The sequence below is a fragment of the Rousettus aegyptiacus genome, unplaced genomic scaffold, assembly GCF_014176215.1.
Source record: "Rousettus aegyptiacus isolate mRouAeg1 unplaced genomic scaffold, mRouAeg1.p scaffold_m13_p_8, whole genome shotgun sequence".
Taxonomy (NCBI): Eukaryota; Metazoa; Chordata; class Mammalia; order Chiroptera; family Pteropodidae; genus Rousettus; species Rousettus aegyptiacus.
In genome coordinates this window covers 14741819-14754447 of record NW_023416311.1, presented here as the reverse complement: position 1 = coordinate 14754447, position 12629 = coordinate 14741819, and the positions used below count along the sequence as shown (strand labels likewise).

At 56.1% G+C, this 12629-nt stretch overlaps 1 protein-coding gene across 5 annotated transcripts; it reads right to left on the bottom strand.

Moving 5' to 3' along the window:
* Positions 1-3056: 3056 nt before the first annotated feature.
* Positions 3057-10822, bottom strand: LOC107498768 (serine protease 27). 5 transcript variants are annotated; one of them, XM_016122248.2, is made up of 7 exons: positions 10719-10822; positions 9910-10118; positions 6527-6553; positions 5715-5877; positions 4470-4741; positions 3927-4096; positions 3057-3489 (listed from the first exon to the last, which is right to left on the bottom strand). In XM_016122248.2, exons 2-7 carry the CDS (start codon positions 9956-9958, stop codon positions 3196-3198), a joined length of 975 nt encoding a protein of 324 aa, XP_015977734.2. In that variant the 5' UTR covers positions 9959-10118; positions 10719-10822; the 3' UTR covers positions 3057-3195. The 5 variants fall into 5 exon arrangements, with proteins under 5 accessions (XP_015977734.2, XP_015977735.2, XP_036081574.1 ...); XM_016122249.2 differs by having other exon boundaries at positions 9910-10058; XM_036225681.1 differs by having other exon boundaries at positions 9910-10018.
* Between the last annotated feature and the right edge of the window lie 1807 nt (positions 10823-12629).

Below are 12629 nucleotides of genomic sequence, written 5' to 3'. Positions count from 1 at the left end.
AGGGCTGAGCCCATAGTGCAGCAGGAGTAGCGCCACCCCAGCACCTGGAGTGAGCCACGCTTTCCTAAGACAAACCAAATCTGGACACTGGTGCACAGTTCCCAGGTTGGGAGGGGGGTCTCTGGTTTGGGAACTTTGATTTGTATCCCCTTTGCCTTTCCCTCCTCCATGCCTTCTGAGCACCTGAGCCCTGGGTAGTGGCATCGGGCCTGGGGCTCAGTGCCTGTCCTGTGACATCAGAGCCATGACTGACCTCTGCTCGTTGAGGCCAGAAGGGGTCTAGGGTCCTGGTCTAGCAGTTTTCCTTCCTGGGGCTGATCATGCTTATGTGTGCATGTGTATGGCATGTGTGTGGATTTCCAGGCTCGGTTGTGGCTCCCAGGAAGGGTGTCTGATTGCCTTCTCTTCCTTCACCTATAGGCTGTTATGATTGCTACAAGGTTATGATTGCTGCAAGGTGAGTGGGGGCCCACTGCCCTCCACCCACCTTTGGGGCATCAGTCTCTGTTCTTCCCGCAGCTGGCGGGGCCCTGGTACCAGCCTCCCACGCACCTGGCAGATGGCTCTAAGGTGCTGTGTGGTGGCGGTTTGGAAAGTCGTGTCTGAGCTGTTTCCCCACCCACGTGGGAGAGGGCACCCGTGACAGCCGGGGACACATCTCTCTTTAACCTCCTTTCACAACATTAAGCCTGCCGCAAACTGTGAATGGCATGAAATAAATCTGCTTTCCCTTTTAATCCCGTGGTCTCTGCATGAGTTTGCTCTGTCTCTCCACAGCTATCGGGTTGAGCATCTGCCCTGGGTCTGGGCAGGGACAGTGTTGGGGTAGGGGAATGTGTGGGATGGGGCAGCTTGCAGCAGCCCAGTGGCTGCATCAGGGCCCCTACCCAGGACCCCAGACTCACTTTCCCAGCCCATCTGGGTGGGGTGTCACTGGGGGTTAGGCTGCCCCAGTGTCTGTGATCCTCCTCCATTAGCCTCTCAACCTGACCAGACCTCTGTCCTGCAGTAGGAGGATCGGGGGGTGATAGCGGACCCCAGGGCACTCAGAAAGCAGGGACAGCAGGTAGGAGGAGGCAGAGATGGGGTGGCTAGTCCTCCTAGTGGAGCCTGGTGTTTGGCCATCTCCGAGCAGTCAGGTTTCGTTCCGGCTTCCCCACAGAGGCTGCAGAGGGGCCTCCCTCCAGGGACCACCTAATCTCTACCCCACCACCACCATGGAACTGAGGCTTTTTATACCCCCAGAGCCAGGTTGAGGTGTCGTCCAGGCCTCAGGACACCCACAGCTTGGTTCCACACCCAGTCCCCCTGTCTAAGCCTTGGTTCGCCTGCTGCCCCCTGAGGGACTTGGAACCCATCTCTGGTCTAGAGAAGGAGGGCGGCAAACAGCCTGGTCAGTCCCTGGAGGGTCACAGAACAGCCAGCAGTGAAGTGGGGCCCCTGTGAGCCTCTACCAGTTGCTGCACCTCCTGGTCCTTCCTGTCTGGAGTCAGGAATGCGTCTGGCAAAGGAGCACAGAAGGGAATTCAGAATTTGTTCCCACTTTGTCCCCATGGCTGGTCCATAGCAGGGGCTTGCTAAGTGCTTATTGATTTATTCCATAAATAATCCACGTCTGCTTTCTTCCTGGCATTAGGCAGGCAAGCTGTGGCTGTGTGTACACAAGCAGGTGTGTGCATGCACTTGCATATGTGTGTGTTTCTGTGTGCATGGGTGTGTATGTGCATGTGTTGTGTGCATGGGTGTGAACATGTGAGTGGAGGCATGGATGTGTACAGGCAACAGTAGAAGAATCCCTGCCCTCCTAGGAGTCTCAGCCAGTCCGTGCATGGCAGGTGAACCCAAGTACCCTTTGAGAATCGGCCCACTTGGGGAGCTTACCACCTGGCTGCAGAAGAGGCCTGCTGTGGCCAGCCTGTGAACCTAAGCCCGCCCTATGGGCATCTGCACCATCACAACAGGGCCAGAGCACACTGGGGGCCTAAGCTCCAGAGACCTGTTTATGCCAGATTCCTGGTGGTGGCAGGCTGAAACAGGGCACACTGGGAAGGAGAGGTGGGTTTAGGGAGATTGTGTGTGGTTGCTGATGACAGGTCGAGGCCTGAGAGGGTGGGGCCCCAGAGCTGGGACCAAGCCAGGCAGCAGGCCTGGGGTGGGGGCTCTCTGCAAGATTCCGGCTCATTTCTGAATTTTGGGGAGCAAGACGGCTCTTACACAAACCATTAAAGGCACCAAGTCTGACCTGAACCCTGAACCCTGTGGAAGGAGGAAAGAAGGGATCCGAGCCCAGGGAGCTGCCAGAGCCTCAGCCTTCACAGCCTCAAGTGGCCTGGGTCTTGCCTTTGTGTGACACCTGTCACAGCTCTGACTGCCCATGCAGTGTGTGGATTTGATAAGGCCACTATGGCCCTTGCATTCCCAAGCTCTGGGGAGGTCCAGCCTCCTGCGGCACTGGGTCTACAGGGCTCCAGTGGAGCTGTCCCCAGGCAGTTTCCTGGGTGGGGTTGGAGCCTAGGAAGGAGGTGGGCAGACACAGGAGCCCATGGCAGGATCCACATCACTGCCTCGCCCTGCTGCACCCTCTGGTACATTCACCATCTACTGAGTCACCCCTGAGAAGCAGGTGGGAGCGCCGTCCTGGGTTATAGGAGAAAAGCCAGCTCAGAGAGGGCAGTGAGGCCTCCACACCCCGTAAAGCCCTCTTCCTCCAGGACCCTGTGCCAGGCCCCCATTCTTTTTTTTGGGGGGGGGTCTATCGCTGTCCCTAGTGCCCAGTCTGGGTGCCTCTCAGCAACATGGTGAGGGTCGCATTGGCAAGGATAATGAGCAGGGAAGCTGCCCGTGAGTTCTGGGGACAGGTGTCATGGGATCCAGTGACATCCAGCTTCCAGTGTTCCTGCTGCAGCTCTCTTCCCACTGTGAGCCTCACCCTCCATGTGCTCCAACCCTCCACATGCCCCCACTCAGCCCTGTCCCCAACTCACAGATTCTCAGTACCCCACCCCCATCTGGTGCCTGTCTACTCCCCTCCCGCTGAGGGTCCACACCCAGGCAGCTGGCACTGAGGTTGGGTTTTTATTAGAGGGTGAACATAAATAAAAATAACTGGGCATTTGAAAGAAAGGAGAATCAGAGCTATTTACAAATGTACACGTAGGCCCTGAGGCTATGGTCACCCACCTGCCTGAGTGGGGCTCAGAGGCAGGTGAGCAGGGCGGTGAGGACCAGGAGGATGGTGTGGGCTGCCAGGCAGGGCGCAAAATTCTGATCAAGGGGCTGCTGGACCCGGGGTTTCCGCTGCTGGCCACCTGACCTGGCCTGTTGGAACTGCAGTTCTGGGATAATCTGATGGATCCAGTTATGGTGGGAGGTGATCCGGATGTAGACACCTGGACGGTTCCGGCGGGCACAGCCCTCACCCCAGCTGATCACTCCAGCCTGAAGCCATGACTGGTCCACAAAGCATACCAGAGGGCCCCCCGAGTCACCCTGTGGAGGAAGTAGAGGAACTGTCAGCCCACAGGGACCCAAGAGCCAGCAGGTACACAGGCACACAAAGCTGTCTTCCTCCCTTTGTTCTTCTCCTCAACTCAGCCCTAGGAATGTCCCTGCCCAGCTCCCCTCACATCACTGGCTGGCCCTTCCTTTTCTGGCCTGGGGTGCCCATTTCTTAGCATCCCCAGACCATCTGCTCAGAGGGGTATGTTGAAAGTATATTTTCCTGGGCCAAACTGCAGACCTACTGACTCCCCTGGGTGGGGGTCCAGGGATCTATCTGCCTTTCCCATCTGACTGAATGCACAGCTCTGGTCTGGACTGTGGGCCCACCTACTGGGGCCTCAACCAGGCCGGGCTAGCTCCCACCTTGACCTGGGCCTAGGGAGGAGCAGGGCTCAGCCTCTGGCGCAGCCCATCCCAGCCTGTACCTTGCAGGCATCCTTCTTGCCCTCAGCGAAGCCAGCACACAGCATGTCGTCCTTGATGGTTTTTGGCTGGAAGTCAGACTCAGTATCTTTGCTGTAGAGTAGGTTGCACTTGGGCGTGTCAATGATGGGCACGGCAAGTTTCTGCAGGATTCGAGGGTTGGGCAGGCGGTCTGCAGAGGAGTGAAACACCCTGCATCTTAGCAGACAGTCTTACCAAGGACCCCATGGCCCTGGGTTCTCGAGAATCACAGCTGTCGCTCCCCATTTCTTGCTTGGTTTTAGACCTCTTGGCTCAGGGCTTTGTGGGACAATTCCTCCTTCCCTCCTTCCATGCACCAGGCTGGGCTCTTTCTGTCCTCTCTCCACTTCTCCATGGCTCCTCCTTCTAAATCTGCTGCCTCTCCCATACTCACTCCCCCCATTTCAGTAGACATCATGTGTACCAATATCAACAAAAAAAATTGTCAGTTCAAAGTAAACCCCAACCTTCCTGGGATCATCTCTAGGTATATCCCCCATTTTCTTCTGCTTCTGCCCCATTACCTTGCTCACTGGGGCTGCCCCAGCCGGTGACCCAGCATTTCATGCCACTCTCAAAAGTGACCGAGGGGTCAGGCAGGCACACAGGGAGGATATAGTTGGTGAAGGTCACAGGTGTATCCAGTTCCACCAGGGCCACATCAGCACTGGAGGCCATGCCCTGGTACAGCGGGTTGCTCTCTACTCGCTTCACCCGGGTGTACACGGCATGCGGCCCTGGCTTCACCAGCTGCCGTGCCCCCAGCAGGACCCGGTACAGGGATGTTTCAGAGGTGCTGGTGGGAAAGAGCAGAGAGCTGATGTGAGGCAGCCCCTCTGGGGCTTCGAAGGGGATGTTGCTGGAGGTTAGCTGGGGAAGGGAAAGAGTGAGGAGTTGGTGGTGGTCCTCTGCTGCCACATACCTCCCTCCTGTGTTCCGGGTTTACTGCCTGACATCTCTTTGTACGATATCTTCAAAAAAATCTCCAGGAGGACACACATCAGGGTGGGGTGGTTACGGGTGCATAAGCTAAAGTGGCTTTAATCTCTGACTTTAATTTCCAGCTTCACCCCTGGCCAGCTGGGTGACCTTGGGCAAGTCACTTGTCAAGTTCTCTGTGACTCAGTTTCCTCAGCTGTGAAGTGGGGACAGTAACAGCCCCTACTTGAAAGTCTTGCTGTGAGGGGTGAAGAAGATAAACACCCAGGCGGTGCAGCTGGGGGCCAGCCAACTCCGGATTGGCCCGGCCCTGCCCATGAGCCTTGGTCAAGCGAACTACTCCCTCTGAGCCTGTATTGCTAAATTTAAGATGTGAGATTTTAAAGGAATTGCAGAGCTGTGGTGGGGCAACAGCTGAGGTTCTTGAGAAACCTTGAAGGTCAGGGGCCACGAGGTTTGCAGTGTGGCAGCAGGGATGGGTGGCCTGGCCCTTCGGTCAGGGATAGCATGATGAGGAGGAGGAAGGGACATTCTACTCCAGTCCTTGGGCTCATCTGTAACCAGAGTCCCAGCTGGAAAAGGGAGTGTCCTGGATTTGAGGTGTGGGAGGAGGGATCAGGGCCAGGGCTAGGGTGTGGGAGGAGCCTGCCAGCCTTTGCAGGCACAGGGCGCCAGGCTTGGCCAGGCACCTCACTGGTGAGACAAGCAGTGGACCTCTCTGCTGGGCTTTGGGGAGCAAGGGCTAGCTGGGAAGCAGTGATTACAGCTGGAAGGCAGAGCAGACAAAGGAGATCAGTGGTGAGGGAGGGAGGGGGGCTTGGCCAACTCACTTGGAGAAGCAGTGCGCTGCAGTGAGGACCCACCGCTCTGTGATGAGGCTGCCCCCGCAGAAGTGGCTTCCATTCCGCTGGATGCTGACTTGCCATGGCCACTCACCCTCCAAGGCATCCTGCCCGCCCACCATCCGGTTCAGCATCCTTGGGTGCCCGCAGACTAGGGTAACACAAGGCAGTGCTCACTGGAGGCTGGTTCCATGGCCGATTCCCTACCCCAGCCCCACATTCCAGCTTCCTCTTTCTGCTCAATTCAGGGCTCTCCCTGCCCCTGACCTGCTTGGGATTGGGCAGGGGCGGGGGGTGGGGGAGGTCAGGCTCTGACACAGGCAGACACTTCTTAGCTGTGAGAAAGACCCCCCCACCCAAACGGGCCTCATGCCCCTCACCCGTAAAATATTGTAGTGAGAGTTGAGAGAACACATGTAGAGGTCTTACCCCAGGACTTGAAAAATAGGCTCCTGGACGGACAGTGGATATTGGAAGGGTCCCACATGGGATAGGTAATCCCAAGGGAGTCTGTTATTATTACAGCAGAATAATCAACAGGTACTATCCTTAGCTTCCTGTCACTTTTTCCTGTCCCCATCTCCATGCTTCATGCCTCAGTGGTCCTCTTGGGCTATCAGACATCCTTCTGTCTGGGCTCCAGTTCTACCAAGCCACAGCTTTCCCTTACTTTGGAATTCCCCACGCCCTGCCCATTTATTCTGGGTCTCCTCCCAGGTGTGTGTGAGAGCTCCTGGCCAGTCTTCCAGCTCTCAGACAAGCCCGCTTCTGTCCCCCAACCCAAGGGCCATGTTGCTTACCGCTCGATGCCTTGGCCTCCTGAGTCCCTGGAAAAGAGAAAAGGAGGTGGTCAGTCAACTTTGCCAAAGCCAGGGTCCGCTCCTCCTGTTCCCACTGCTGGTTGACTTGGCCCTCCTCTATTCCATACCCAGCCCCCTAACGACTCAGGACAGTCCACAGAGGGACCCAGCAGGGGCAGCCAAGGGCCTTCAGTTTCCCCCACAGGCCCTCCCTTTGAGGTCTGCAGGCCCAGGCCTATGGGCCAGAGCTTATCTGCAAGGATAAACAGACTCCTTGCTGTACAAGGAGCCAGTCAGAAGATGCCAGTGATGGGACCCCCATCATGGCTTGACTCTCCCGCTTGAGACAGGGTGGTTCCTCTCATCCCTGCAGGGGTCTCTTCCTCCACACCCCACACCCATCCTTGTCTGGAAGCTCTGGGGAGAACCCAGCCTTCAGCCCTGGTGCTGTGGGGTCTGCATACCACCCTTTAGACAGCCTGGAGTTGAGCTGAAGGGAGAGGCCCTGGAACTGCCTCTGCATTTCAGAGGTCTGAATCTTCTCACATGGTCTGTTCTGAGGAGCAAGTCTCCAATCTAACTCCAGTCCTGAGGCTATGGCTCAGCCCCACAGGTCTCAGGGGAAGGAGAGACAAGCCAGCCAGCAGTCTTAATGAGTCAGTCTTCCCAAGATTCCAGATTCCCAAGAGCCGACCCTCTCAGGCATTCCAGCATGCTCTACCAGTGGAGCCCAAGACACTCTGCTGGGCCATGGTGCCCTGGGGTTGGGGAGGTGAGGGGACAGGCAGAGCGATGGGGATAGGGCTGTTTTTGAGGCTCCATCTCCCCAGGATCCATTGCCTCACACAGTGTCTCTGGACACAGGCACAGTGGCTGCTACTAGGCCTTTGCAGGAACCTCTGCCACAGCCTTGAGACCACAGCCAGGGCGACAATCCCCAGTGCAGTGCCAGCAATACTCTGGAAATACCTGCCCCTCGAGAGAGGTACCGCCGTTCGGCATATTCATTGGGGGCAGATCTGATCAGAGCTAGGGGATCAAGACAGCCTCTCCCCACCTCAGCCCTTAGCATTTCTGTACCCCAACCCCTTTTTGGGCCCAGAGGGGGGGGGGCAGCTGTTTTTTGGGACCTCTGTTCTTCTAGTCAGACCCTAGTCCAAGGGGTGTACTCCCCAATGCTGAGGGGTCGGGGTTAGACAATGAAACAGCGGGGGCGGGGGGTAGGGGGGAGCTGTAGGTGTGGCAAGAAGAGGAAGTGGACACTGGGGAGCTCAGAAGGCACAGGCAGAACTGGTCACCCTTCAAAGTAGGAGTGCCAAGCAGAAGTGTGGGGACAAGGGTGGGATAAGGCCAGGCAAGCGATGAGGACAGGAAATCTGCCCTGGACTTACTGCTCTCGGATTTGTGTTCACAAGGCATCCTTTAAAAATGCAAATGCCCCCCCGGGGAAGGCTACTCGTCTTAGTACAGTATAATTTAGTTAGATTGCTAGCACCTGACCCCCTGCCCTTTCTAAGGCCTGATGTTTCTGTTTGCGCACGCACAGTGCTCCGTTCACCTGTCTGTACTCACTGGCACTAAGGTACTTACAGGCTCGTCCTCTTCCTGTGGGAATTTCCCTGAGCATTGTCCTGGTTCTCCCCACAGTCATTCCCCATTCCATACACGCAGATGGATCCAGGGTCCACTCCCAGGATCAAGTGCACATGCCTGCAGCCTGGCACATGCCCCTTGAGGCTTTGCAGGCTTCCTCACCTCAGCCTCTGAGGAACTCTACTTCTCATTCCTGCTGAGTTCGCTGGCCTCTGAGGGTTTGCGCACAACACCCCACTGTCTAGAGGCCCTTTACTCCTAGTTACTACGTGTCCAAATCCTACAGGTCCTAATTCAGATTGAGGCCTAACTGAACTGCGGCTTCCTCTGTGCAGCTCTCCTTGCTTGCACTGTCTGGAAAGCCTGGCTCCTCCTAAGTTCTTGGTCCTTCCTCTGGGTCTCACAGAGTTCTTCCCACCTCAGTCACCCTGGAGGTAGGATTGCTTGTCTCACCTATGGGCTCAGGAGCTCCTTGAAGGCAGAGCCCACGTCCAGGAGGCTGAGTCAAGGGGACATAGAGGGACAGAAGGAGAGCAGCTGGAGGGGCTGGTCTGACCAGGAAGGGGTGACGCAGAGACCTGGGCTCTGCAGAGTGGGGGATGGATAAGTCAGCCAGGGGGTCAGGACCTTCCTTTGGGCCGTGGTGGAGGTTTGGGTGGTGGGAATGGGAGAAGCCTAAGCCTTCAGGAAGGAAAAGCTAGATGTGGGGGTGAGAATGGCATTGAAGGAGTCAGGCCTCTGGTCACAGCTGTTTGTAAGTCAAATGCAGGCTGCTGTTTCCACTTTGGCAATGACCTTGGTTACTTAACCTATTGGGAGTGATCATGGTGTTACATCCTCTAGTAGAGGTGGGCTCCCTCAAAGAGCGTTGTTATCCTTGTGCCAGGATGCCAGGAGGGGAACCTAGGGAGGCTGGCCCTCTCCACGAAGGTGCCGCCCTGGTGACCTCCAACCCCTGATAGGAAGCGTGGAGCCACGGCCAAGTTTGAGCCTGGGGTGACCCAGGTTGGTCCTGGGAGGTGACTCGAGGACAAGGAAGTGAGGTGGTAGCCAAGCTGGCCAGGCTGGCCCAGGAATGTGGGAAGGTTTCCCAGGCAGAGGGCAGCCTGCCTGGCCGGGAAGGGCCTGGCAGGTGTGGCTCCCTGGCTCGCACCTGCTGACCCTGACCCAGGAATGAAAGACAGGACAGGGGTGCAGGGCCTGCTCCTCCCTATATCCTCCCTCTCTAGTGGGAACAGGAGCCTCTACCCCTTTCCCCGACCTTCACCCTCACTTCCCACTGAGTCCCCCCAGCCAGTCTCCTGGGACTCACTGGCTCAGGCAGCAGCCCTGCCACCCCTCTTCGGAGACCCAGCTGATGGCAGTCCTGGGATTTGGAGCCCAGTGGCTCTTGAATTCAGGTCCTGCATACATGCAGCCTGTGTCTTCATCTAGGAGATGGGGAGTGGCCTGACGGGAAGAAGCAGAGGCAACAAGCCCAGTGCTTGGCCAATGAACTTCAAAGCAAGGTGGAGGGAAAGAAGCAAAGCCCCTGCCCATGTCACTGCCTCAGGGGTCTTCTTGGGCCTGCACCCACATTCCCGTCCTGCCTTCCCCACTTCACTCTCCCAGGTGGGACATCTGGACCTTCCCACCCACCTGGGAGGCCACACCACTGGAGCGGGGAAGGGAGGCCTATGCCACAGTCCCAAGCCTGGCCAGATTGTTGGAAGCTTAGCTAGAGCTCTAGGCAGGGCAGAGGGGCCCCTCTGGGAGGAGCGGACTGACTTCCTGCAACATCCAAAACTCACCGAACCGCAGCAGCAGCAGGAGCAGGGCCATGGCCGGCAGCTGCCTCATGATCTTGAGCCTGGCTGGGGTGCCAGGTGGGGGACAGTGATGGTGGGAGCTCCTGGAGCACTAGAGTGAGGTGCCAGCCTCCATGAAGTGGGGTTTTATTCTGGAGGTGAGTGTCAGCTTGGCTATGCTGCCCAACCTGTTGGCCTGGCCCGCCCAGGTACTGTTGGCAGGAAGGAGGCACCCCAGAACCCCGACTCCTCCATGACCTGGCCCTGAACTCCTGAACCCCAAGGGGCCAGACCCTTCACCCTAATATGCCTTAGAGTGTTGGGACCAGGGTGCAGCTGTCCCATTTGGGTGCTTATGGCTTGGGGTTCTGCCTGTCACCATGAACTAACCACAACCCTCCCCACTGACCACAGGCCTCACATAAGTTGGTTGCAGTCCACCCACTAGACTGTGAGTGTTTCATTCATTCATTTGTTCATTCATATTTATTGAACACCTGCTATGTACCAAATATCAGTAAGCCAGAGTTTTGGCTGTGGCTTACACTAATGGGGGGCAGACAGGGAAAAGTCCAGGTCACCAGTGCTTATGGAACAAACGAGCAGAATGAATCAGGACGTGTGTGTTTGGGGGGTCCCTAGCTGACCCCAGTGCCCCTCAAGGGCCTTCGTCCCTGGAAACTGGGTCCTAGAAGCCCCCACTCAAACCTGCGGTGCCAGGACCATCCCCAAGGTGGCCCCAGTCCCGTTCCCGGGGCTGCACCCTCCTCCCTGAGACCGGGGGCGGTGTGGTGGAGGGGGCTTCCCAGAACCTGCGGGCCGGGGCGGGCGGGGCGGAAGCTGGTTCTGGGAAGGCCGGTCCGGGGTGACCGTCGCTGGAGTCCCTGCCCTGGGCGCGGCCTCTCGGGATCCTGGACGTGCGGCCGCAGCGGCGGAAGCTTCTCGGGGAGGAAGTTATTTGGGACACTGGGCTGACGTCAGAGCAGAAGTCTGGGCTCTGGCGGCCACACCCCGCTCAGGCCGCAAGGTCAGGGTGGGGGCGAAGCCCTGGATAAGGTCCAGAGATTCTCGGATGAGGTCTGGGATGGGGGCTCTGGATGGCAGGCAGAGACTGCCTCAGTTTCCCCGCCTGCGCAATGGCTGCGTATGTGGATAAGGTGTGCTGCGGGGCGCCGCAGGATGTAGTGGGGGCCGGGGTCGCTGGCCTTTGGGCCGGGCTGGGTTCCGGCAGCCCCCGGCCCCTCTGGTCCTCGGTCTTGGCAGGCGCTCCTGGTCAGCGCAGCCCAGCCCTCTAGTGGCCGCCGGCAGCAGCGTCGCGCGGGCCCGGCAGGATCCGTGCAGCCAGCCGGGTCTCTCCGGACTGTCACTCCACTTCTCCAGCAGCGCTTCCACAGGGAGGGCCCTCACTCTCAGTTTGAGACTGCCATCAGGGTGCTGGCCTGCCTTCTCTTGTCCCTTGCCTTCCCTGTCCTTCCTACGCACCCCACCCGCGTTGTCTGGGCGAGCTGGGTCACCTGTGGGGGTTGCAAGGAGTGAAGGAAGCGCAGATTGTGGTGGGGAGAGAGATTCCAGACTCATTCGTTCACTCGTTCGTTTTTCCGGAAGTATTTTTTGAGCACATTTGGTGCTCAGCACTGTTTCAGGGGAATATCGAGGTGAACAAAACTCTCCTCAGCTTACGGTGTGGAAGAGACGGCAACACAATTTAAGGGGTAGAATACCTAATCACAAACTATGGAAAGTGTTTTAAAACGCCTGGGGGTGGGGCACATTTCTCCAGGCCCCTGAAGATCAAGTCTTCTATTTCAGAGGGGATTCAAACTCTTTCCAGCCAACTGCTTCCTCTCAGGCACATTTTTCAGTTTTCTCTGCCTTTCTTTTTTTTTTTTTTTTTTAAGTCAATTCTAAGGGAGCTCTGCCTTAAAATCAAGTAAGCAACAAAAGATAAGATGTGATCAGAAAGTGAGGATGCCAGAGAAAGTCGGGCTCTGAGGAAGTCACAGTGGATATCACAAAATAAAAGAGGTGGCCCATAAACTAAAAATTGCAAGCAAAATTGGTTACAACATCAAAATGCAAACAACAGGGAAAATATTTACGGGAAATGTGGCAAAGTATCAACACTGTAATTGTCCAAAGTGCTCAAGAAATTGATCAGAAAAACACTGAGATCCTTAAGATGAAATGAACCAAAGACACATACAAGTCACCGAAGAGGAAATCAATTTGGTTAATAGACTTACTGAGAAGGGTTCAGCCTCAGTAATTAAGTGAATGCAAATCAAAGCCAAGGCAAAGAGATGCTAGTTCTCCTGTATGGAGTTAGCACAGCACTGGAAGAATGCTATTAGTCAAGGCTGTCAGGAAGTGGGCCAGTTGGTGGGCATGTAACTGGCACAGCCCTTTTGTAAATCAGATTGCCAGTCTGTGGCTTCAAGCTTTTTTAAATAGTTATTCCCATCGATTCAATGACTTCACCATGGGAAGTCTAGCCTAAGAGGGATAATATAGAAAAAAGCATTATGATCAAAGGCATTAGTGGCCAGGTTATTTATATTTGCAAAACAAAAAACCCAAAACACACAAGAATAAAACACTAGTTTGGTAATGGTAAATAAAACATTTTCTGAATAGAATTCATAAAAATGACATAAAAATGAAGATTGGGTAACTCTGGAGAATGCTCACAATATAAGGGGAAATAAAAAAGGACAGGTATGAAG